We start from the raw sequence: 27,422 nt of genomic DNA, 5'->3' as shown, positions 1-27,422 counted from the left end.
TACTTAAGAAGGATGTTCCACATTATTAAGCAGGCCACAGGTTTCAAGCAATATGGGAAAGAAAAAGGTCTCTCTGCTGCCGAAAAGCGCCAAATAGTGCAATGCTTTGGACAAGGTATGAAAACATTAGATATTTCGCGAAAACGTAAGCGTGATCATTGTACTGTGAAGAGATTTGAGGCTGATTCAGAGCACAGACAGGTTCGTGCAGGTAAAGGCAGAATGAGGAAGGTTTCGGCCAGACAAATTCATCAGATTAAGAGAGCAGCTACTAAAATGCCATTACAAAGTAGCAAACAGGTTTTTGAACCTGCTGGTGCCTCTGGAGTCCCGCGAACATCAAGGTGTAGGATTCTCCAGAGGCTTGCAGTTGTGCATAAACCTATTTCAGGGCTCTAGAGTGCGACCAATTTGGTCGCATGTGCGACCTAATTTCTCAATGGTGCGACTAAAAAAAATCAAAGGTTGCACCGGTGCGACCAGCCGTTCGAGGGGGAAAAAACGAAACTCCGTCACTCTTAAAGTCCCCCTGAAATCAAAATTAAAGTTTTTTGGCTTTTAGTATGAATATATTAGCCTTAAGATTATCTATAAGCTAGTGTGCTTCAAAGCAATGACAAAATTCGCTTTTACAAGAAATGGGCATTCAAAACTTACAGTCTCGTCACTTCCGCCAATATGAATCAAGGATTTTGATGATATCACCGCGCACTTCAGTTTCTGATCAAACGTTCTGTCCAATCAAATGCGCTCTAGAGTCCGTAGTGTCCCGCCCCCTACACAGAGACGCGGAGGAGATCATATGCGCTCATATGCGCGGTCGGACTCGGCATGTATTAAACTACACAGCCTCAGCATGATTATTATCACTATTTCGTTTTAGCAAGAGTTTCATATTGAATCTGTGGGGTAATTTATTAGTCTGTGGCTGTCATAAGCTTACAAATGCGGCTTTACCGAGCTCAACGGCTCTGGCCCGAGCAGATATTAATGGAACGCTATTGGCTGTTCAAAATAAGTGGGCGGGGCTTAGCGATATGTTTTTGTTTCAGTTAAAAGAACGTCACCACATAGAAGAACGCTGCGTGTTTCAAGGCACTTCAGTGGACCTTTAAAGTCTCCCTGTTGCTCAACAACAGACACACATTAGACCCATATCGTGGTCTAAACCAATCAGAGATGAAGGACGGATCCCGCCCCCCCTCTGATTGGCAGTGGTCCAGATATTCCTGTACGTGTGTGTACGTTTGAAAATGCATGTGATGCAGTCAGGCTGTCTCTGCATTGTCAAGCGTTTACAATACCTCCTCCGCAAAAACACGGACTGGATCGCGGACTCCATTCATAAAAAAACGAATTTACTATGGCGCGGAATGCCACGTAATACGTCGATTTCTGGATTGATAAATCAAAAGTTGGTCTGTCACTTCATTCAAATCGCGATATGGACTAGTGTCTATGAAAACTGAAAGGCAAAAAGACCGTTTAAAATGAATCCTGCATGTTCCGTTTGCCTCTATGTATTAATGGTGGAGACGTGTATTTTTTTTTAACTACACACGTATAGGCTACTGAAGCACGCGTGACGCTCCCGCTAATTTTTGGCATTTGCATCTCACATGAACAGATAAACTCAATCTCCAAACCTACTGTGTCACTTTTACCGTTTCATTTGAGAAGGAACATATACTGTACACACAGGAAGTTCACGGCAACCTGTCAAAATAAAAGTACGGTTTAACATGAAACAGAACAATATTAGTCCTGTATTACTTTTGTACAGTATAATATAGGTGTTTATATATTCCTATTTATAAATCATATATATGTTTGCCAAAAATTAAAAAGGTTTATTTTTCATTTGATTAAAAATAAATACATGTTTATGCTTTCATTTGATTATGAGAAAAATTAAAACAAGAATTTCGAAAAATAAAAATAAAATAACAATTTTAAAGCCCTATTGTTCAAAATGTTAAAATAGAGAGTTTTGGACTTATTTTTTCACTGAAATGTTTTCGTTATTACACAAAGTAGGGTAAAGTACTGGGGAAAAAATATGCTTCAAATAAAGAACTTTATATTGACCAGATTGTTAGTTAATCATTTACAAGTCAATATTGCTTATATGGACAGGGATTAAAAAATAAATAAAATAAAAAAGTAAAAAAAAGTGAACTTGTAAAACTTAGGGTTGTGACGATGAGGAAATTTCCCCACCGGTTAATTGACATGTGACAACACCGGTAATACCGGTATCACCGTGGGGGTGGGGGTTCCTAGGAACGAAGACGAGAGCATGCACTATAATTAAAAACTGAACATAGCTACAATGCGTCATATTTCATTTATCACGTGAGGGGAACGAGAGGAGTCGAATTTACAGAAAGAGAATGGCGGACGATTTAGTGTCAAAATGCTATGCAAAAGCGCCCGTTTGGCAATATTTTGGGTTCAAAGTTTTTTTTTTAGTAGTTTCGTTGTCGTCCATTCAAACAATTGACACCGAATTGCCAATACCGGCAAAACTGTTATGAGCTGTATAAGCTATTTAAAAGCAGAACAAACGAGGAAAAGAGCTCTTTATTGCCAAACAGGCGCTTTTGCACTGCGTTTTGACACTAAATCATCCGCCATTCTCTTTCTGTAAATTCGACTCCTCGTTCTCCTCACGTAATAAAAAAAATTTAATATGACGCATTGTAGCCATGTTCAGTTTTTAATTATAGTGCATGCTCTCGTCTTAAGTAAATTTATAATTATATTTTCCATTTAATTCAAATAAATATTTAATAAAAAAAACGAATAGGCATACTTTAAAAAAAAAAAAAAATGTGGGGACGGTGTCACGGTGGAAAAGAGATGTCACCGGTGTTGCGTCTTAAAACCGGTAACACCGTCAACACCGTCTATCGTGGCAAGCCTAGTAAAACTGCGGTGTTAAATGTGATGCGGTTGAAAATTTGGCTGCACCTAACTTTTGTGCTGGTGCACCTAAGAAAAAAAGTTAGGCGCACCAGTGCAACCAGTGCAAAAAGTTAGTCTAGAGCCCTGTATTTGGCCACTCCTAACCACTGCTCACAAGCAGAAACGGTTGCAGTGGGCCCAGACATACATGAAGACTCATTTTCAAACAGTCTTGTTTACTGATGAGTGTTGTGCATCTTTGGATGGTCCAGATGGATGGAGTAGGAACATGTCCCAACAAGGCTGCGACCACAACAAGGAGGTGGCGTTTTTGGCCGGAATCATAGGGAGAGAGCTGGTTGGCCCCTTTAGGGTCTCTAAAGGTATGAAAATGACCTCGGCAAAGTATGTAGAGTTTTTGACTGACCACTTTCTTTCATGGTACAAAAAGAAGAACTGTGCCTTCCGTAGCAAAATCATCTTCATGCATGACAATGCACCATCTCATGCTGCAAATAATACCTCTGCGTCATTGGCTGCTATCTGCATAAAAGATGAGAAACTCATGGTGTGGCCACCATCCTCCCCTGACCTCAACCAGATTGAGAACCTTTGGAGCATCCTCAAGCAAAAGATCTATGAGGGTGGGAGGCAGTTCACATCAAAACAGCAGCTCTGGGAGGCTATTCTGGCATCCTGCAAACAAATTCAATCAGAAACTCTCCAAAAACTCACAAATTCAATGGATGCAAGAATTGTGATAGCGATATCAAAGAAGGGGTCCTATGGTAAGATGTAACTTGCCCAGTTAGGATGTTTTTGATTGAAATAGCTTTTGATTTTAGTAAATATGACCACCTAATGCTGCAAATTCAGCAAATGCCCATTTTCAGTTCTTTACAACCTATACAATGTTTTAACTCTGTTGTGCATAATAATGTGGAACAGTGCATTTTCAGTTTTTTATTTTTGAAATAAATACTGTTATCATTAGGAGGTTTGTTCAATAAAATTCGAATTATACCCTAATGGTTGATGACTTAAAAATTATACTGACTGTCATTTGCATTGACTAATTATGAAAACCAGAGAAAGATATCATTTGCATAATAATTTGGAACTTTATTAATTTTGCAACTTTATTACTGTAATAGGAGATTATGTCATGGAGACAGCAGCATGAATTTATAGGTCAGTATCCACATGGAGTTCCTTTATTCCTTTATTTCCTGACATTACAAATAAAGAGTAATGTGGTGGTATAGGGTCGTCAGAAGGTAGTATACTGTGAAATGTTGATAATATTGTACCTAATATTAAGGCCTACAATTTCATACACCACATATTTACACAAGACTACTAAAAATGTTCCACAACATTTCCTCTTAAAGCTGAATTTCTCCCATTCATAGTTCAGGTATTTCCCTTTCTGTCATCACTCAAAAATGTTTTTGACGTGCATGAGTCAATTTCATTACATCGCCATCTTCTGGACATTGATTTACTCGCAAGTCATGAGAATTACTTATTTTCTGCACTAGATGTCAGTAATGTTTCCTTTATTCGAAGGAAGAATAACAATGGTGACATGTAGGGATACCAGCGACCCTTTCTCGGACAAATCATGGACAAATACCCCTGGTATAATTACGTGTACTTACAAACGTGTAATATATAGGTATTTCAGATGTCTGTTGAGGCTGAGATGAATGACAATGAGATCGCTATCACGTCGCTGATGCCTACAGGACCGTTTCGCTTACTGGTCATGGACATTTATAGAAATGTAAGCCTTTTATGAATGTAATCCTGGTCTGCTATTAAACTACAATAAGAAAACGTATATTTGAGGCTCTTCCGTATGTGCGTCGCTTGCGATACCTGCATATTCATCATCACCACCACTCCTCATTTGCATACTGTCTACTTTCGTTTCCTCATCGGAGTTGATCAACTTGATCACTTTCTGTGACAATCATGACCAACAGCGTCGAAGATCAAACGCCTGTTTCGCGAAAAGACGTGTTTGTTAAGTATTTACAGTACTATGACAAAGTTAGTTGTGAAGGCAATCTGAAAGTGTGTTCAGAACCACAGGTGACAGATGAAGCCAGACGCGTGTTGCTGCTATCGGAGGAAGAGCCGCGGAAGAGATTCAACACGCTGGACTTCCATGAGACTCTCTATAAGTGCGCACAGCACAGAGACTGCCCAAGACGAGTCCACGACTTGAAAAAAGCCGCCGAGTTACTGGAGCTCTTCTGTGTCAACCTGTTTTTGTTTCCGTGGAAGAAAGAGATTAAAACATTAAAGGTAAATAGAAGCCGCTGTTGATAGGAGTGTCCTCTCTACTCTCTCAGCTGATAATAAGCCGGCCTCAAATGGTTTCCTGTTCCTAGCCTGGTCACACTGGTCTGTTTTATGGTTTTAGAAGGGTTTGGGGTACTTTTCAGGAGGTCAGACCAGCTGTGACATAAGCTAGACCATCTCAGCCACACTGGAAGGCCACGTAAAACCAGCAAACTATTTTAGGCTGGTTAATTTATTATTACATTTATTATTATTATTATAGACCCCAAGCACAAGTTGTTTTTAACACCAGAGTATTATGTTAATCCATAGCATTTGATTTTCTGAGAGCTGATTATGCTAAAACAAACCTTGATGGGTCTTTAGGCTGATCTGTTTTCTTGTTTTAGAAGGATTTTAAGTAATTATCAATTGTTCGGACCAGATCTGACATCAACTAGGCCATCTGAAGACATCTTAACCAGGCTGGAAGGCAATCTTAGACTAGTTAAAACCAGCATACCATTTTAGGCTGCTTTAAGAATTCTATTAGCAAGGCTGCTCTTGCTGATTTCCTTTAGCTAATTCTTAAGTTCTGTTTGAGGATTGAAAGACCGCAAGCACTGCTGTCTACAAAATGCATATTATTTTTAATGTAGTACTGACCTGAATAAGATATTTTACATAAAAGACATTTACAAATAGGCCACAATAACAATTACCCTGTTTAAAAGTTTACATATGCGTGATTCTTAATGTGTTGTTACCTGAATGATCCACAGCTGTTTTTGAGTCTGTTGTTCATGACTCAGTTGTTCATGAGTCCCTCGTTTGTCCTGAACAGTTAAACTGCCCACTGTTTTTCATAAAAATCCCTTAGGTCCCACAAATTCTTTGGTTTTTCAGCAGTTGTGTGTAGTTGAACATTTTCCTAAAATGACTGTATGATTTTGAGATCCATCTTTTCAGACTGAGGTCATATGCAACTATTACAGAAGGTTCAAATGCTCACTGATGCTCCAGAAAGAAAAATCATGCATTAAGAACCAGGAGTGTAAACTTTTGAACAGAATGAAGGTGTGTACATTTTTCTTATTTTGCCTAAATATATATATATATATATATATATATATATATATATATATATATATATATATAGATATAGATATATAATTTTTTTTTTTAGTACTGCCCTTCAGTAGCTACCGAAGATACTTATGTTTAGATACTTATGATACATGTTCAATTTAATCTGATCTTCAAATTCAAAATATTTTTATCCCCCGGCTTTTAATGCATTGTTTCTTTCTGAAGCATCAATGAGCATTTGAAAATGAAGGTTCTTTATTGGCATCAGTGATTCTGTGAAGAACCTTGAACATCCATGGAACCATTCAAATGCAGAAAAGGTCGAAAAAAATCGAAAGTCGAAAAAAATCTTTAGAATTTTTAAATGTAATTCAAAATGTTTTTTTAGGAACTGTTACTGACAGGTTCTTCAGGTAGGCAAAATTGGTACATCCTTTTTGAACCTTTATTTTTTAGAATCAATCTTCTGTAATAGTTGCATATGAGTGCCTCAGTTGTCCTCAGTGTGAAAGGATGGATCTCAAATTTATACAGTTAGTGTTGGAATGGGTTACAAATACACAAAAATACTGAAAAAAAAAAGACCTGGAGGATTTTACTGAAGAAAGCAGGCAACTTTTGCTTGGATTCTTTAAATGGTGTACATACTGTGATATGTGAAGGCTATAATAATTGGTTGCAATACAGCAAGTGAAAAAAGCGTGAAACATTCTTCAATATAGAGAAAAAGAATCCACAATTAATCAGGACTGTTTTTTCCCCCTGTTCTCTTAGACATTTACAGGGCACTTTGTCTATTACATCAAGCCAGTATTGCCTTTTGCCAAAAGTATTCTTCAGATTATTGGATACCACATGGAAACAGACACTGAGTATAGACTCTCAGACAAATTTGACCCTGACAAGGCCAAGAGTATGGGATTCGACCTTTTCCTTGCCAGGTTAGAGTGTGAGCATCTTCTAGAGCTCATGCACCAGAGATCACATGTCGAATGTCTGGAGATCATCCAAACAAGAGCTGCTCCTCAAAACTTCACTGCTGAAGAAGTTGTTTCAGAGCCTATCAATGATATCTGTAATCTAAACGAGGATGTTTTTAAGGAGGATGAACATGTTGATGGTGGCTCACTGGTAAACCCAGAAGAGGAACATCAACAGGAATCACTTAAAAGTCATAACTCTGATCAGGGAGTCGACAAGTCTCAAGATGGTCCTATCTCGGATATTGAAAGACCACCCAACTCCTTTATGACTGATGACAAGTCTATCTTAGAGATGCGGGAGAACTACCCAGACCTGGCCATCCGACAAAAGCCCATTTTCCGAAAGTCTCAAAGATCTATGCAGCCTCTCAAAGCCCAGGAGTGGGCTGGATCCAGAAGCCACCATGCAGGTCTGTTCCATGAGGCCAGTACTGACATGAGTGGCCCCCAATCTATAGCCATACACACCGAGGCCACCCCAGGCAATAGAAAACTACACATCCCAAATGCAATTGTAGAAGCCCAGCCATCAGAGGACAAACCATTGGTTCTTCAAGTTGGGAAGCTCCTGCAAGGACGCAGCCGTGAAAGCTCAACAGAAGACTGCCTGACTGAGCTAACTGAGCAGATGGGGAAAATGCACATGAAGGAACTCACTGCAGATGAACCTCTTAAATACCCCATAGAGGAGACAGCACAAGCCCAGCCATGCAGTGGAACCAATGATGTCATCACAGCCCCACCTACAAAATCCCCAGATGGGATGAGCCTACCCATCCTGTGCAGCCCATCTCAGGATCCTGTCTGCAACATCACAGGTTGCGGGAGCTGTGCTGGACCAGATGGCATTCATCCACAGGACAACCTCATTAAAGAGCCTCCTCAGTCTATCTACATTCCTAGTGCACTGACCGCATGTACAACAGTGTTTGGACCACCGACTGACCACAGTCAGACTGCCAATGAGGGTTCAAGTGGACGCAAGAGTCCCACAACTCAACAGCCAGAAGACGACTTGGTCCAAACATATGTGGTGCTTTAGACACAAGCATTCCAAGTATATTACAGTGTACCAAAAATGTCTTTGTGCAAGTAATGATGTTCACTAGGAAGTTTCTTGTTAAAGGAAAAGTTCACTTCCAGAACAAAAATGTACAGATAACGTACTCATCCCCTTGTCATCCAACATATTCATGTCTTTCTTTCTTCAGTCATAAAGAAATAGCTTTTTTGAGGAAAATATTTCAGGACTTTTCTCCATATAGTGGACTTCTATGAACTTCCAAAAATGTAGTTTAAATGCAGCTTCAAACCATCCCAAATGCGGTTGTAAATGACCCCAGCTGAGGAAGAAGGGTCTTATCTAGCAAAACTATCCATATATATATATTTTTTGAATTACAATTTATATACTTTTTAACCTCAAACGCTCATCTTTTCATCTCATCTGCACTGTTTTTTTTTTTCGGTTCAAGACAGTTAGGGTATGTTGAAAAACTCCCATCTTATGTTCTCCCTTAACTTCGAAATCGTTCTACTTCGCTGTTTTACCTTTTTTTTTTTGTTAAGGGTGTTTGCTAAGGTCTTCTTTGCATCTTTGGGTCAGTACTTCTGAAGCAATGTAGGGAGTTTTTCAAATGTCTTGAACCGGAAAAAACAGAGTTCAGGCAGAGCAAGACAAGACCAGCGTTTAAGGTTAAAAAGTATAAATAACAGATTGTTTCAGTAGATAAGACCTTTCTTCCTCGACTGGGATGGTTTACAACCACATTCGGGATCATTTGAAGCCGCATTTAAACTGCATTTTGGAAGTTCAAACTCGGGGGACCATAAAAATCCACTATATGGAGAGAAGTCCTAAAATGTTATCCTGAAAAAACATAATTCCTTTACGACTGAAGCAAGAAAGACATGAACATCTTGGATGACAAAGGGGCGAGTACATTATCTGTATATTTTTGTTCTGGAAGGGAACTTCTCCATTAATGAAGCCCTGATTTTGGATTAGCTTGGTATCTTACAGTTTATGAAGGTGACTTTTTAACTTCTGTTATTGGTTTTTGAAGTGAAGGAAATTTTCTTGCTGCTATCATTTTCATGAGCCTGCTTGGGTTGTAATAATTATTAGAGCTTGATTTTCTAGGTAATGTGCCTTACTAAATGTAGAGACAGATCAATGTGCACTTACTTGTCTTAATGGAACATTTGTTCTGCTGGAATGTCTAAGTGGTTTAATATAAGTGTTAAAAATGGTGTTCGGGGCATTTATCGAGGCCCCTGGTGCATCTATATTATATTACCTGTTATTTAAAGTAATAAGGTGTAAACAACTTTTGTATTGCTCTTACAGTATTACTGAGGCTACAGTGGAGCACATGATACAATTGTGACTGTAGAACACAAAGTAATAAAATTATTGTTTTCCAATATTTTTTTTAGTTTATTTAAAACTGCATTGTACAGTATAAATTACATTGGTTACAGTATCGCCTTCAGTAACATAAACTGACCATTGTGTCTGTATTAGTTAGTAACAGGATGAACAGAATTCATGAAAATAAAAGAATCTTTAAGACCCCAGTATGATGCAGGACCAAATCACAAACAGTATATTTGCACGATCTGGAATTGACATTCTGAATTTAAAAATCTGTCTACTGACATAACAAAAGAACCGATGGAAATGTTTCCAAGTGCAATAGTTTTAGATAATATGGAATGATTCCATAAACAAGACTAAAACAACTTTACAAAGACTATAAATGTAAATACAAAATAATAATCATAAAAGTCAACACTAAATAAAACACCTTATCAGTTGAACTAATTTACAAATCCTACTATGTAAATCAACCGTTCATTGCAAGAGGAATGTTTGTAAACCCAGTATTAAGTCCAAAAAAGTGCTTGCTTCATCTGTTTCTGTGAGAGCTGAAGACATATTTATGGATTGATATGACCGTCATTGTTTTATGAACCTTTACTCAGCAATGTGCCATTAGTATCTTCTCTCTGTTCTCCTCATACTGATGCAGCATCTTCTGAAGGTCATGATCTGCTGGGATGACCTGCCCACCAAAGTGAACAAACTAATTACTCCAGAGATATTGTCCAAGGAACATTATTAAGAAGTTCTGCTCATCAACAGGTGATTATAAAATATATCAGGGTCAGAAACTCTTTCTTGGAATTGATTTCCAGTGCATTTTTTAAAAATCACCTTATTATTTTAAAAATATATGTCTTTAATATCAACTACTTAAATGTACCCACTTACTTTAATCAGTATTGTAAACTGTTCTTAAAGGCTGCAATATTATAAAGCATTATTGTACATTACTGTTCTTTACAAATGTTGGTCCATGACATGTTGTCCTAGCCAAGTTTAGCACAAGTTATGCAAAAAAATACAGCACTGTGTTGTTTATGATGAGGGAATGGTTTCCAGTGCTGACTAATCTTAGCGCCTCTGATTGGCCAATGCATTCCTAAGTTCAACAGTAAAGTATCTGATTGGTTATAAGGTTCAACGCTGCACAAAACGGCGTGTAAATCTATCTGATGCAGTGTGAACATCTGCATAAATGTAATTCTGCCAACTGACACTTTTAATTCATTTTCATTCAAATTTATGGGGCACTTTTTGTTCATGTGGTGGCAGTTTTGCCACAAGCCTTCGTTAATTTCCGACCCTGCAATATACAATAAACAGTTGAAGTCAAAAGTTTACATACACATTGCAGAATCTGCATCTAATGTTAATTATTTTACCAAAATTTGAGGGATCATAAAATACATGTTTTTTTTTTTATTTAATACTGACCTGAATAAGATATTTCACGTAAAAGATGTTTACATATAGTCCACAAGAGTAATTAAATTTATAAAAAATGACTCTGTTCAAAAGTTTACATACACTTGATTCTTAACACTGTTTTGTTGTTACCTGAATGATCCACAGCTGTTTTTTTTTTGTTTTTTGTTTTTGGTAAGTGATAGTTGTTCATGAGTCCCTTGTTTGCCCTGAAAAGTTAAACTGCCCAGATTTTTTTTTTTTTTTTTTTTTTTTTTTTTAGCATTTGTGTGTACTTGAACCCTTTCAAACAATGACTGTATGATTTTGAGATCCATTTTTTCACACTGAGGACAACTCATATGCAACTATTACAGAAGATTCAAACGCTCACTAATGCTCCAGAAGGGAAAAAATTTTCTCTTCTGGGGAACATGTATCTTCTGTAGCTTCTGAAGGGCAGTACTAAATGAAAAAAATATATATATTTAGGCAAAATATCGGCATCAGTGAGTGTTTGTACCTTCTGTAATAGTTGCGTAAAAGTCCCTCAGTTGTCCTCAGTGTGAAAAGATAGATCTCAAAATCATACAGTCGTTGTTGGAAATGCTGAAAAAACAAAGAATTTGTGGGACCTAAAGGATTTTTCTGAAGAACAGTGGGCAGTTTAACTGTTCAGGACAAACAAGGGACTCATGAACAACTATCACTAAATAAACAAACAAAAAAAAACAGCTGTGGATCATTTAGGTAACAACACAATATTAGGAATCAAGTGTATGTAAACTTTTGAACTGAGTCAGTTTTTTCACTATTTTTTTCTTGTGGACTATATTTAAATCTTTTATGTGAAATATCTTATTCAGGTCAGTACTAAAAAAAATGGCATGTATTTTGTATGAACCCTCTTATCGTAGTAAAATAATTAACATTTTGCAGATTCTACAAGGTGTATGTAAACTTTTGACTTCATATATTTCATATGATGCAATAAGGCTTTCTAACTAATGACTATTGACAGGAACTCACAAGAACTGGAGCAGGAACCTTGAATGACTTGTGATGAATGAGCCAGTCCTCATAGAGGTTATGGATGGATTCCAGGTATTCCTAAAGGGTAAATATCAGTAAGAGTGTAATCTCTTTCAAAATATATGATAAAAATGTGCAATGTTTGTAATCTAGCCTTCTAACATAAAAAAGTAAAGTCATCTCTGAGCTCTGAGCTAAAACTTAATCTGTCTTCCACCATTGACAACGGAGTTACAAAATCTATTTTGGGTTGTTTCACAATTGCTGTGCCTCAGTTCAGTTTTGCAAGCACAGCAGTTCACTTATAACTCAACAACAGCTCACCAGGGGAATAACCTTTTCTTCCTCTCTGCACCTCTGCTTCAGTCTCTCATAGCAGGTCTGTGGAGAGGTCTGCAGATAAACTGTAAAAAACCAATGTGTTTGTAACATTACACAACAACATTTATTACATCATTAGTTATCCACATCTAACAAGTAACATGCAATGCAATATAGATACATTTGCCATACCAATAAGGTCCACAGGAATATCGATATTCTTTATGATCCATTCAAACCATTCACTTAAAACAGCAAAGTCCACTTCAGGCATCTTTCCACTGTCAACCAAATAAAATAATACTCTTTTTAAATTAAACATGAGTACATATTTACTGATGGTTACACTTTATTTTAAGGTGTCTTTGTAATAAAACAATACTAGGCAATATTAATAACAACATCTTACTATAGGGGTACGGTTTGCCTTAGGGTTATTTTCATGTAATTATGTATCATTTCCTGTTATTACTAGAAGTACATGTAACTTCAAAGAAGGACACCAAAATAAAGTGTTACACATTTTTGTACAATAGTAGAGAGGTAAAACTCTTAGCTTTATAGGGAAATATACCTTTTATAAAGATTTTCCACAAAAATGTACTTTGCACTGTAAATAGATCTTTCCAGCATTCTGATTGGTGCTGACTGTAACGACAGAAAGAGAAACAACAGGTTATTGCAGTCATGATTCACATTCCATTTCGTCTGTTCACACAGAAGGCGGAGGCTAATTGTTGTATTGCAGAACAGAAACCGATAAATGTAAAGCAACTGAACAAAACTGACAATACAGGGTTTGCACTTACACCACGATTTGGCCAGTTACCCAGATGCATGGCCATACTGGCGATACTCAGATGTAAACAACAGCATAAATTTAATGGTTAATGTACTACTGAATACATTGTTCTGCTAATTTATGCTGTGTAAAACATGACAAGAAATGTGTGGAAGCTGCTAAATCATATAGAGAAGGACTCAGTAAGCAGGAACGGGCACAATATTTTGACAAACTAAATAAAGGTGGTAAAGATACATTCCAGCAGTATTAATTAAGATGATAGCGTAATATTTCACCAACCTGACCGGAAATGAATAGAACAAACATGAATGTTGTCAAGATTCTTGCCCTGGAAATCGTCGTTCCGTTCGGCCAACCACAAATGCCTTTTGTTCCTCAGTTTTTTGCACTCTTCTCCTTAATTTGTTATAACCTCTGACCGATTAGTACAGCCAAAAACACGGCAATAATTGACCATTTTCGGCAGCAATAATCAGCAAAATACACGAGTTTCGTTCGGTTCAGTGGCATTGTTTGCAATCTGTACCGCCAATATGGCCGATTGATGACGTGTCGTGAAAAAAACTCTAGGGATGTGAAAGAGGACTTGTACATGCCATTGGTAAGACGTGCCGATCCAGCATTGTCAGCTGGACGTACGTCTGCAGAGTGAGTCCCCATCTAGATGGGTCCTGGTACATCAATCCCTGTGTTGCAGAAATAAAATACATTTGTGAGATATTCAAATATGCGATACAGTTCAAATATACAAAAAGATGGATCAGAAAGATCATTAAATCCATAATGAATTGCCAATTGATCCCTACCAGTGGATTGCTTCCTTGTACATTTCTCCATTTAGACACAGGCTCTGTTAGCACCTGAAACACAAGACACATTTTAGTTGTCTATTAAATAAATGAAAAAGAATAGTGAGAGTGAAATTTCAAGTACTGTGAGAAATACATTGAGACATATTTACTGTCTTACCTCAATGTCACTGGTTTTGCTGAAGTATTCCAGACATGTCGTCTTTCCACTTGCAATATTTCCCTCTATCCAAATCTGGACAAAAGTGGATACAAATTTTCAAAACAACAACAACCCATAAACATATGTGACCCTGGACCACAAAACCAGTCTTAAAGGAACATTCCACTTTTTTTGGAAATAGGCTCATTCTCCAACTCCCCCCCGAGTTAATAAGTTGAGTTTTACCGTTTTGAAATCCATTCAGCCGTTCTCCTGTTCTGGCGATATCACTTTTAGCATAGTTTAGCATAGACCATTAAATCCTATTAGACCAATAGCATCGCGTTCAAAAATGACCAACGAGTTTCCATATTTGTTGTATTTAAAACTTGACTCTTCTGTAGTTATATCGTGTACTAAGACCGGTGGAAATGCAAAGCTGCGAGTTTCTAGGCTGATAAGATTAGGAACTACACTTCCATTCCGGCGTAATAGTCAAGGAAGTTTGCTGCTGTAATATGGCAGGAGCAGTAATACCACGCAGCACATGTGCAAATGCTAAACTAGCTGGGAACTCAATTCTGATAATACTCCGCCTGCTACGGCATATTACGGGAGTGTAGTTCCTAATCTTATCAGCCTAGAAAATTGAAGCTTTGCATTTCCACCGGTCTTAGTACACGATATAACTACAGAAGAGTCAAGTTTTAAATAGGACAAATATCGAAACTCGTTGTTCATTTTTGGACGCGATGCTATTGGTCTAATAGGATTCAATGATCTATGCTAAGCTATGCTAAAAGTGATATCGCCAGAACAGGAGAACGGCTGAATGGATTTCAAAACGGTAAAACTCAATTTATTAACTCGGGGGGAGTTGGAGAATGAGCCTATTTCCAAAAAAAGTGGAGTGTTCCTTTAAGTAGCATTGGTAGATTTGTAGCAATAGCCAACAATACATTTTATTGGTCAAAATTATACATTTTTCTTTTATGGCAAAAATCATTAGGATAGTAAATAAAGATTATGTTCCATGAAGATATTTTGTAAATTTCCTACTAATATATATATATATATATATATATATTTTTTTTTTTTTTTTTTTTTTTTGATTAGTAATATGCATTGCTAAAACCCAAATTTGGACAACTTTAAAGGTGACTTTCTTTTTTTGCACCCTCAGATTCCAGATTTTTGTGTGTCAGATGTCAAATTCCAAATAGTTGTATCTCAGCCAAATATTGTCCTATTCTAACAAACCATACATCCATGGAAAGCTTATTTATTCAGCTTTTAAACGTTTAAAAATAGACCCTTATGATTGGTTTGTCTCTATGGTCACATATTTAACAATACAATGGTCACAGTATTTTCAACGGTGTAATTGACCCTTTTTCAAATGAGAGGATCTATTCTTCCAGACACATGCTGTAGTGTGTAACTCACCACTGATTTCTTCTCCTCGCCGTTTCTAACCAGTTTCCCTTGAGAAGAAGACAACATAATGAAACCTTTCTTGGATTCCCCGGCAGATCTCTATGGCAATAGTCAAAGGATCGGGGATGCACAAACAAACAAGCTTAAGCCCATGTCAGTACTGTTAATGCAAAGCTGGATGGCCATAATATAACTCGGTTATGGAAGATTAGGAGAAAATACGAAGTGAACGAGAAGTATTATTAAAAAGAAATTTGAATGAGAGCTGGGGTCGCCGGTATATTGCGTAGAACGGAAGCTGGCGCAGGACTTACGGTGGCTGAGAGATGTGCTGCTCCGCGAATCTCCGATTAAATGCTTTCCCAGTGAAGGCGTTTGTCGGACAAGTGCCTTTGTTGACAGGGATTTGTGTGAATGCAGAGGTAAAACAACACGACAAAACTCTTTTAAGAAATTAACAATCATCTCGGTTGTTTTATCGACGTCTAGTAGTTACATATACAAATATACAAGTGTGATGTGAACTCATGATGCGCAAAACTTGCAGTGTTAGGTTGTGACTTCGTGCAACACTAATGAGCGACCAAAACATACCAAAATAAAAGTCACTACATTTTACCAAGTTGTACGGTGATGATATTATTTCGAAATACGCCTGCAATATTATTATTGTTATTATTATAATTATTGCGCATAAATGTATAGAGAAATACTATATAGTTTTTAAGATAAATATATTGCGACAACAAGGGAGTCCGACACTTACAAATATATAACGTTTATCTACAGGCAGTAATTGACATTTTCAGGAAACTGTATCTTGTTGTTCCTCGTCGAAACATGATGCTATCTCAGAACTCCATATTACAAAACTAATTTGAATGACCAAATTAATGGACCTTATAAGGCGAAAAAACAAGCAGTCCTTTTGCTTCATAGTTTGTTTGTCACAACAGAATATATTACATCGTCTGTAAAATAGTGTGATCGATTAATGAAAGAGTTAAAACAAACAATGACTTTTATTTTGATTGACATGACTGTTTCGTGAAGTATATAGGTCTCACTGGCCATCACCAGCCAGAAAAAAAAAACAACGCTCTCCAGATCATAGACCAGATACTGTACAATATAAATACACTACCAGTCAAAGGTTTTTGAACAGTACATTTTTTTATGTTTTTTTTAAGTCTCTTCTGCTCACCAAGCCTGCATTTATCATTTATTATTTTGAAATATTTTTACTAGTTAAAAATATATATTTTCAAATCTAATTTATTCTTGTGATTTCAAAGCTGAATGTTTAGCATCATTACTCCCGTCACTTGATCCTTCAGAAATTATTCTAATATTTTGATTTGCTGCTCAAAATATATTTATTATTATTATGTTGGAAACAGCTGAGTAGATTTTTTTCAGGTTTCTTTGAATAGAAAGTTCAGAAGAACATCTTTTGTAACATTATAAATGTCTTTATCATTACTTTTGATCAATTTAAAGCATCCTTGCTAAATAAAAAAACTAATAAAATTATACTGATTACAAACTTTAGAATGGTATAGTGTATAATGTTACAAAATCTTTTTATTTCAAATAAATGCTGATCATTCTATCAATCACAGAATCCTGAAAAAATGTACTCAACTGTTTTAAATATTGATAATAATAATAATAATAATAATAATAATAATAATAATAAATGTTACTTTAACCGCAAATCAGCATATTAGAATGCTTTCTGAAGGAGCATGCACCGAAGACTGATGAGAGTAATAATGCGGAAAATTTTGCTTTTATCACAGGAATAAATTACATTTTAAATATATATTCGAATTAAAAGCACTTACTTTAAATAGTAAAAATATTTCACAATATTCAAATAAATGCAGGCTTGGTTAGCAGAAGATACTTTTGACTGGTAGTGTAGCTGTACTAAAGACAGTATTTTTTGTTTATTACTTATATTTACAATAATTTACAGTCATTTTACAATTATCAGTGCATGCAGACTAAATGTCTAAATGTATACAATAAACAAAGAATCAGAATATGCTGCTGAAAACTGTGTTCAGTTAAACTGAAAAAAAGGTTAAAAAAAGCGCATTTAGTCATTTCCTGAATTTAAAAGGAAACCCTCACTCAGGAAGTAATGTGTCAAGATTTGCAAGCTGTGTTCTGAGAACAACTCATCGGCATAAAAACATACGCTCAAAGATCAAATTAATGCCACAATGGAAGTTGATTTGGCTCTGTTGAAGTCCACAAAAGGTCTACTGAAAATATCAGAAATGGTGAGACATTTATACAAATTTAACATGATAGTCTTGTTATTGTTGATACTTTTTGGAAAGGACAAATTCTCAATCACTGACAAACAGTTACTTTATTAAATAGTATTGGCATGGACTTGATATATTTTAAATACAACATTGTTAAAAATGGAAACAATGTAAGCCTGTTAACTAAAATCACATAATCAAAATCATCTGTATTTTTATTTTCAGGTGTGTGTTTTTGTGGCTTTTATTTGTTATGCAGTGGCCTCTAGGCCGGCCTACATCGCAGCAACATGCATGGAGTTTTTCATCACACTTGGTTTTCTTCTGCTCTACCTACTGAAACTCAACAAGATGTTCACTTTTTTCTTCTGGCCCCTTATTGTAAGAGCATAAGTCTAATGTACTCAGTTGAATTAATGCACTATTGCTCAGAGAACTTTATATAACACCCCAATACCTGCAACTGCAGCTTTGCAAACACAACTGTTGGTTATGTTCTTTTGCTCTCACAGGATGTGTTCAACTCATTCTTTGCAGCTGCAATGATGTGTATTCTTAGCCTGGTAGCAGTTTCCACATACGCAGTGAAGGGCACTCTGAGCGGAGGGGTGAGAAAGTGTACATCCTCCATTCAACTCTCTGTTTATCTTTTTAAGCACTATGTAGGCCTTGAAATTGTTCATAGTTTTTTCAAACCTATTCCATCCTTGTGATTACTCATTGTGAAAGATCTAAACATTATGACATATGTTTCTTAATATGGAGTCTTTTGGTTGACAGATCGTGGGCTTTGTGGCTGCAGCCTTGTGGTCCTTGGATGGCTATATCCTTTTCAAAAAAATCACATTCAACAAGCCAAGAACCACCACAGAGGCCCAAACAGGGAAAAACTAAAGCTTTCTCATTTTGCAAACAGTCCTATTTTTATAACCAAAATAAGATTGTATGTATATATATATATATATATATATATATATATATATATATATATATATATATGTAGCTATAATAATGTATTCATTTGTTAATGAATGGAGTTGCCACTCGGTCATTCTCTGTTTAGTTATGAAGATTTCGGAAATGCAGATATTGCTCACTTAAGGACATACAGCCAAACCAAATTTATTCAGACACCTTCAACATTTCTCACATGATCACAGTTTATTCGCTACAGTTTAGAAAATGGTAATAAAACATGACAAGAACATGTCAGAACAAATTCATCTTTATAATTACAAATGAATTACAGTCAAACCATAGTTTAAAAAATAGTAATAAAACATGGCAAGAATTCAAGAGTTCAACTGTGTCAGAAAAAAAAGTAATCTTAACTTAAACATAACTTAATGTTGATTAAAATGTATCTAACAAAACATGGTCAGGTCAAAGTGTCAAATCAATTTTTTGGTCTCAAATTTTGTATCAGTTTTACTGGTAGTCCACTGTATGAAGAATTTTTGGGTATAATATGTGACGATTTACTTTATATTGCTATCCTCACTTACATAAATGAACTATACTGTTTTGCACTCACTAGTAAAAAAATATAGGCTATACAAAATTATATCTGGTGTCTGAATAATTTTTGATTTGACTGTATTAGTGTTCAAAACTTATCCACAAATCATCAACACTCAAAATAAGTTCCTCCATAATTTAAGGACCATATTGTTATATTCTCAACATTTACACTGAGTGGTTTTGTTTATTTATTTATAAGTAAAATAGCACTTTGTCTGTAAGATTATTGTTATGTTATTGTTGTGAACAGTGTATTCAAACCGTGTTCAACATAAACACAATATGTGATGCATTAAAATATTCCCAAAATAATGCATACAAGTTAATTGCATTCATGACTTATCCCCGGCCCTTATTTTTTTTTTTCATGGTAGCCTTAAAAACATTATGATAACTTTATTATCAATTATTATTAACAACACAACCTTAGGTAAAGTTACCAATGATCAAAAACCTGTGAATCTGAACGATGTTCAGAGAGGAAGTTATGTGCAGTTGCACGAATATATTTACAGCTGCCCCTCCATCCTGTGAGAGATGTATCGCCCACATTCTCTGTTCACTTATTAACGGTCTCCAGATTTCGGGAATGCAGATGTTGCTCTTTTGTGTGCTTCGTTTCCGCACTGTCATTATTTCCGTTTCCACTCCGTGGAAAGTTATGCAGATTTGTGAAAAGTAACTGTCTGGTAGCGGAGAGTAGGAGGCATCTCTGTTAACTTTATTCGGGAACAGAAGAGTTTCATCGGCGTGATCATGGGGGACATCGAGGCTCCGGAGAATAACCGATCACGACGGACCATAGCCCATTCTCTTCTCCCGAGTAAAGAATTTATCACCTCCCGAAAAGGACTATTGCTGCTGGGTGAAGTGGTATGCTTTTTCGACTTTTACCATGTTGAACCCATCCATAATAGTGTATAAATCATTATTCTGAGGTAAAGTTATATCTTCTAACGTAAATGCTATTTTCTGCTGCAAGTTTTTTGCTGTTGGTATCTGGATGCACACTTAACACAGAAGTGCGACGTAAATCATGGCATTTATTTTTCGACTTCAGTTTCTTTTTCTCCTCGATATGTGTTTCACTGGTTATTCTTTATTGATATTTTGTTCTGAAAAGTTTCTGCTTCTGTGTTTAATGAATGAGTAATGAGCTGTTTTCTACAGTATATAGGTCAAACATTCAAATTTTCCTCATTCATTTGAAGGGGGAGTTTTTATCAAGGCTAGTAGTGGCTTTCTATTTTCACACACACACACACACACACACACACACACACACACACACACACATGTTGGGTTTACATGTCTTATGGGGACATTCCATAGGCGTAATGGTTTTTATACTGTACAAACCGTACTTTCTATCGCCATACACCTAAACCTAGCCCTCACAGGAGATTGTGCATATGTTTACTTCATCAAAAAAAACTCATTGTGCATGATTTATAAGCCTGTTTCCTCATGGGGACCTAAGAAATGTCCCCACAAGGTCAAAATCTACTGGTATTCCTATCCTTGTGGGGACATTTGGTCCCCATAACGTGATGAATACCAGGTGCACACACACACACACACACACACACACACACACGCACGCACGCACGCACGCACGCACACACACACACACACACACACACACACACACACACACACACACACACACACACACACATATGTTGGGTTTACATGTTTTATGGGGACATTCCATAGGCGTAATGGTTTTCATACTGTACAAACCATACTTTCTATGGCCCTACACCTACCCTACACCTAAACCTAGCCCTCACAGGAGATTGTGCATACTTTTACTTCATCAAAAAAACTCATTGTGCATGATTTATAAACCTGTTTCCTCATGGGGACCTGAGAAATGTCCCCACAAGGTCAAAATCTACTGGTATTCCTATCCTTGTGAGGACATTTGGTCCCCACAACGTGATGAATACCAGGTACACACACACACACACACACAGAGAGAGAGAGAGAGAGAGAGAGAGAGAGAGAGAGAGAGAGAGAGAGTTATTTCTTTTCTGTCAGTGCAAGTTTCCAAAAACATAAAAGCATCAAACTTAAAGTAGGCGTGCAGTGAAAATATGTGACCCTGGACTACAAAACCAGTCAGGGTCAATTTCTTGAAACTGAGATTTACACATTATCTGAAAGCTGAATACATTTTTTTTTTTCAATTGATGTATGATTTGTTAGGGTAGGACAATATTTGGCCAACATAACTATTTGAAAATCTGAAATCTGAGGGTGAAACAAATCTAAATATTGAGAAAATCACCTTTAAAGTTGTTAAAATGAAGTTCTTATTACTAAAAATTAAGTTTTGATATATTTACGGTAGGAAATTTACAAAATATCTTCATCCTAATCCTAATTTTGGAAAAAGAAAAATGTGTTTTTTGGCTGTGGCTACAAACACACCCCTGCTACTTAAGACTTTTTAAGGTTTTGTGGTCCAGGGTCACATATTTCTTTAAAAGGTCTGTTTTACTCACCCTGTCACCGTTTTTTTCAGCAATTAACAATATAATAAAGAACAATAATTAAACATGTATCTTTATGTATCCTGTTCCCTCAGGTGATGTCGTTCATCAGCTTTGTGTGCTTCGCTGCTTCAACAGCAGCTGCCTTCATTACAGCTCCATTAATAGAGTTCTTGGCTGCCCTCTTCTTGCTGTTTGCTTATTCTACAAAGTTCAATGAGAGATTTAAGGGCTTTCACTGGCCCCTCATGGTAAGTTTACTGACCTACAAAATTACTGTGCTGGAGCATCAGATTATAACATTTGTCCATGATTAACCGTTGTGTCCTTTTTTTTTTTCCAAACCACCATGCTTGTTGTTTCAACAAGGACTTCCTGCGCTGTGTCAGCGCTTCCATTATCTTTTTCATCATCTCTATAATGTCTGTGTCAAAATATGTGGATGGAGCCTCAAAGGCCGCTGGGGTAGGCTCACATCAGTTCAGTCAAATTCTCTTTTATCGTCACCATCAGTGACTGTTTATTTTTGATGTGTATACAGCATGTGACTTGTGTTTCTTTCTCTTTCACTTCTTAGGTCTTTGGCTTTATTACCACAATATTCTTCGCCCTGGATTTTTATTTCATCTTTAATGAACTGGCCAGCTTCCTCAAGGGAGGTGATTCCAGTGAGGAACCACCAAACGCACAAGGTATCAATAAAGGGGTCTTATTTACAATAACTGCGATTTTTTTAAAGACTAGACACAGGAAGTAAAAAGGTGATGTAGCTTCTCAGGAAGTGTGGTTTCATAGCTTTATAAATAGTCATCCACAGTCTAGCTTTTATTCTAGTTGCTGTAATTGACGTGGCAGACTGAGCTCCTGCAGCATCATTTACAGTGCCTTGCGAAAGCATTCATACTCCTTCATTTTTTCCACATTTTGTTATGTTGCTGCCTTAAGTTAATTAAACTGCTTTAAATGACTTTTTTTCCACATTAATCTACACTCCATATTACATAATGGCAAAGCAAAAAAGGTTTTTAACGTCTTTGCGAATGTATTAAAAACAAAAAAAACTGTAAATTGCATAAGTATTCATACCCTTATCTAGGACAAAATTTAGCGTAGGAGCATTCATGTTGCTTTTAGATCTTACTACACTACACTACAAGTTAACCTGTGGCAAATTCATTTAAATGGTCAAGATTTAGAAAGGAAAGTTCATATTAGAGCAAAAATCAAGCCATGAAGGCTGTAAAGGTGCCTTAGTACTTAGTACTGAGTTAAGGGTATGAATACTTATGCAATGTACTTGTTTCAGTTTCTTTATTTTTTAATACATTTACAAAATTGTAACAATTCTGTTTTTGCTTTGTCATTATGGTGTATGGAGTGTAGATTGATGTGGAAAAAGGTAATTTAAAGGAGTTTTAACATAGGGAAGGAGCATAAAACGTGAACAAAATGAAGGGGTATGAATACTTTCGCAAAGTACCGAATTAACTCATGCCACGAGCAAACTGTTCTAGCAACTGTCATGCATTAAACCTCCATGCAGTGTTGTTTTCGTCAACGATGACGATGACGAAATCATTTCGTTGACGCAACTTTATTTCATGACGATAACGAGACGATGACGAGATAAAAATGGCTCGTTGATGACTAAAACATGATGAGACGTGTGTGAGTTTTCGTTGGCGAGACGAGAATAGACGAAAATGTTAGTGGGTGGTCCGTCAGACGTTTAAAATGCACGACATTTCTGCTTATTGTGCATGTCAATTAAAACCTAAGAAGTATCTGCCGCTATGGCAAGCTGTTTTAGCATTAAATACTCTTTGCCATACTAGTAGGCTATGGCAAGCCGTTTTAGCATTCTATCCTTGTTTGGTTACGCCCACCACGTGCTCAACATGTCACACTGTTGTCACTCAGACAGACAGACGATTAACCATGATGGCGGCAGTTTGCACATTATTTCAAATATATGTCTTTTATGTCTAAAACCATTCCTTCGTTATTGTAATTATTGGTGAAAATAGTCGATCCGGAAGCTCAGATTGTGTTGAACTATAGATCTGCTATTTTCACAACTTATAAGTGACACTACCCAACAGCAAAATACTTACTGACCTACATTAATTTGTTAAAAGACTACTTTTCCTCCTTTTTTTTGACTAAAACTAGACTAAAACCTTTATGACTTTTCGTCGACTAAAATTGGACTAAAACTATCACATATAGAAGTGACTAAAATTTGACTAAAACTAATAAGCATTTTAGTCCAAAAGACTAAGACTAAGACTAAATCTAAGATGGTTGTCAAAAACAACACTGCCTCCATGTCAGATTATTTTCACTGGGAATTCCCCATCTCATTTTTCCCTTTCCTGTTGTTATTCAGAGACTCTTCTTGCTTCCAGAATAACACATTCTTCTTCCTCACAGATGATGACTCAGACTCTGACTCTGACTGAAGCTGTGATTGTGTCCGAAAACCTGGCGTGTGACCACTACAGAACCTGATAACCAAAACAGACTTTGGTAAAACTTTTCACAGTTTGATCAAAATTTAGGTGTAGCCTATGCTTTTGGTGACTAGAATCAAGCAGTATATTTGAAACGATACATCACAGAACTGAAGCTAGAGATTTCAGTCATTTTTGTACATACATACGTTCATACAATCTAAGCCTCGCTCATTTGATTTTCCCAAAGCTGTGAATTATTCCAGTGACGTAGTTTCACATTCACGTTTTTTAGAAGCAAGGGCAGTGTTGTAGCTTTTATGATGTTTATGTACTGCTTCTTACAGCTTAGGTGTACTTATAATACGATTGCATGTGTGATCACTTTTTGATTTAGTTTTTACAATATGTACGAGACTTTTCTATATTTGGGAGCTGTGTGTGAGTATATGTTTACCAATTCGAACTATTCTGAGACAATATTTTCTCAAAAAAATTGTCTTTTTTTTTTTAAATGATGCATGACTTTGTGTTGAAAAGCCCTGTTTTGGGAATAATTTGAACGTTTTGTAGCGACGAAATAAGTTTACATCATGTAATTAGCAGGTGGCTGGCTGGCCACAGTCACCTGTTTTATTTCCACAGGTCTACACATTGGTGTTAGTCTTGTTATATTGAGGGAATACCAATGTTTTGCCAAAGTACTGCAAAAAAGGCAGAATTTGTCTTATCATGCTCACTTAGCGATGTACAATTCTTACAGTGGCACTGCTGGTTTACTATAGTATTCTCAGGCATGCTGCATGTATCCACATGTAAATCACCTTGTAGTGTTTCTATGAAGAGTGGATATGCTTTAAGAACTCTTGGAAACATGCACCATCAGATAAATACAATAAATAATTCTGGTGCAATTTTGGTAGTATTGTTTATTTTTAGCAAATAAAGACATTTAGCTAATTTTGCATGTTAGAGGCAAAATGTGATAGTGATACACTACCAGTCAAAAGTTTTTGAACAGTAGGACTTTTATTTATTTATGTTTTAAAGAAGTCTATTCTGCTCACCAAGCCTACGTTTATTTGATTCAAAGTACTGCAAAAGCAGTACAATTTAGAAACATTTTTACTGTTTAAAATACCTGTTTTCTATTTGAATATATTTAATAAAACGCTTCGCGTCGTGCCTAACAACGCCCTTCAGCCGTGATTTATTCACGATACAGCACGGCCTCTCGTACCTTATTGCTTTTATAAAATGGTTACCACACAATAAAAATATTAATATTAAAAATATATATTAACATATATATAATAGGTTGTACGTTTTTTTATAAAGTAAAATCATTAACTGCCTTCCGCTGTAAAAAGTAGTCCCTAACTGCTAAAGCTTTGTTTACGTTGCTAAGGGTGGTTGCTAAGGAGGTTCAATGATACACAGAAAGTTGAGTGAAGCGGTCGTAGCCGTGCTGTATCATGAATAAAACACAGCTGCTGACCAATCAGAATTGAGGAATGGAACTAACCGTTTTATAATTTAAAATATAATTTATTCCTGTGAATTTAAAGCTGAATTTTTAGCCTCATTATTCCAGCCACATGATCCTTCAGAAATCATTCTAATATTCTGATTTGCTGCTCAGAAAACATTTATTATTATCATTATTTTGTTGAAAACAGCTGAGTAGAAGTTTTTTTAAGTTTCTTTGATGAATAGAAAGAATTTATCTGAAATAGAACTCTTTTGTAATATTTGAAATGACTTTATCATCACTTTTGATCCATTTAAAGCATCCTTGAAAATAAAACTATTAATTTCTATCATTTCTTTCCCACAAAAAAAGAAAAAAAATTGTACTGACTCCAAGCTTTTGAACGGTATAGTGTATGTTACAAAAGATTTGTATTTCAGATAAATGCTGATCTTTGAATCTTTCCATTCATCAAAGAATCCTGAGAAAATGTACTCAACTGTTTTAAATTTTAATGAAAATAATATTTATAATCAGCGTATTAGAATGATTTTTGAAGGATTGTGACACTGAAGACTAATGAGAACTACTGAAGAGTAATGATGGTGAAGGATGCTGAAAACTTCGACGACAGGAATTTATTTATAATTATATTATTATATATTTAAAAATATATTCAAATAGAAAATATAAAAATTATTAAATTCAATTATTTTAAATTGTAAAAATCATTCAACTATTTTGCTGCCGAATAAATGCAGGCTTTAAAAACATTAAAAAAAAATCTTATTGTTCAAAAACTTTTGACTAGTAGTTTATGTGGTGTCTTTCAGTAAATATTAATGTACAGTTTTACAATCACTGGGACACATTTCTCAACACTTCCCCAAGGTCACTTTTTCAAAACTTGTTCCACAGTTCTTGCCAACTTTCAGCTTGACCCAGCAGTTAATTTCACATTCAGAATGTGTTAAAACTATGAAAACACTTCATACATGTCTCAAATAAACTTATTCTTCCATAACACAAGCTGTTTTTCAACTTTAGCAGGCAAGAAACACTTTGCCTTTCCCAAAACAACGATCTAAAAATACTAAGTAGTGTTTTAACAGTGTTTTTCTTTTGTAAAATGTCTTTACAAGACAAGGATGACAGCTCTCTACTATTTAGAATTCTAGAAAGCACTGGAATATGTTACATGGTCCAAATTTACTGTAGATTATGGTACAAAATAAAATAAAATAAAACATGAGATGAAGTTGATTAACACCTGTGTTTAGCTACAACTAATTTGTGTTGAGAGTATTTAATTTTTATGGTATTACTGTAGAAATACTGTAAAAGAGTATGTAAGCATGCAAATGGCCCTGTAGGTACATTGAATTTTGGTGGCTGTTGCTTTTAAGTGAGAAAGAATTTGTGTAATTGGAAATATGTAGTCATTGGATGTATTTTGTGCCAAAGCAAAGAAACATGATCCACAGTTTAGCCCACATAAACTTCTGTTGTGCTCACTGTGTCAAGGGTTTTGAAAAAGTGACAGAAGTATTGAGAAATGGGTAAAGACTTTTTTCCCTATTTATAGATCAACAG

At 36.0% G+C, this 27,422-nt stretch overlaps 4 protein-coding genes across 4 annotated transcripts; 3 read left to right on the top strand and 1 right to left on the bottom strand.

Annotated features, from left to right (window-relative positions):
* The first annotated feature begins 4,501 nt into the window (after positions 1 to 4,501).
* On the top strand, positions 4,502 to 9,697 carry LOC141331020 (uncharacterized). Its single transcript, XM_073835851.1, has 2 exons — positions 4,502 to 5,220; positions 7,060 to 9,697. Exons 1-2 carry the CDS (start codon positions 4,885 to 4,887, stop codon positions 8,308 to 8,310), a joined length of 1,587 nt encoding a protein of 528 aa, XP_073691952.1. The 5' UTR covers positions 4,502 to 4,884; the 3' UTR covers positions 8,311 to 9,697.
* Positions 9,698 to 9,715: 18 nt separating this feature from the next.
* tk2 (thymidine kinase 2) lies at positions 9,716 to 16,152 on the bottom strand. The gene is made up of 10 exons (XM_073835852.1): positions 15,922 to 16,152; positions 15,617 to 15,654; positions 14,189 to 14,263; positions 14,026 to 14,079; positions 13,812 to 13,905; positions 12,989 to 13,058; positions 12,607 to 12,695; positions 12,418 to 12,497; positions 12,091 to 12,171; positions 9,716 to 10,336 (listed from the first exon to the last, which is right to left on the bottom strand). Exons 1-10 carry the CDS (start codon positions 16,070 to 16,072, stop codon positions 10,253 to 10,255), a joined length of 816 nt encoding a protein of 271 aa, XP_073691953.1. The 5' UTR covers positions 16,073 to 16,152; the 3' UTR covers positions 9,716 to 10,252.
* Positions 16,153 to 17,679: 1,527 nt separating this feature from the next.
* On the top strand, positions 17,680 to 19,730 carry LOC141331023 (chemokine-like factor). The gene is made up of 4 exons (XM_073835854.1): positions 17,680 to 17,898; positions 18,112 to 18,267; positions 18,399 to 18,494; positions 18,667 to 19,730. Exons 1-4 carry the CDS (start codon positions 17,839 to 17,841, stop codon positions 18,778 to 18,780), a joined length of 426 nt encoding a protein of 141 aa, XP_073691955.1. The 5' UTR covers positions 17,680 to 17,838; the 3' UTR covers positions 18,781 to 19,730.
* Positions 19,731 to 19,972: 242 nt separating this feature from the next.
* Positions 19,973 to 25,256, top strand: cmtm3 (CKLF-like MARVEL transmembrane domain containing 3). Its single transcript, XM_073835853.1, has 5 exons — positions 19,973 to 20,280; positions 22,001 to 22,156; positions 22,275 to 22,370; positions 22,483 to 22,597; positions 24,339 to 25,256. The coding sequence occupies exons 1-5, from the start codon at positions 20,164 to 20,166 to the stop codon at positions 24,365 to 24,367; spliced, it is 513 nt and encodes a 170-aa protein (XP_073691954.1). The 5' UTR covers positions 19,973 to 20,163; the 3' UTR covers positions 24,368 to 25,256.
* Positions 25,257 to 27,422: the final 2,166 nt, after the last annotated feature.

This window comes from Garra rufa, chromosome 3 (assembly GCF_049309525.1).
Source record: "Garra rufa chromosome 3, GarRuf1.0, whole genome shotgun sequence".
Classification (NCBI taxonomy): Eukaryota; Metazoa; Chordata; class Actinopteri; order Cypriniformes; family Cyprinidae; genus Garra; species Garra rufa.
The sequence above is the reverse complement of the archived record's forward strand: the minus strand, read 5'-3'. Positions and strand labels throughout refer to the sequence as shown.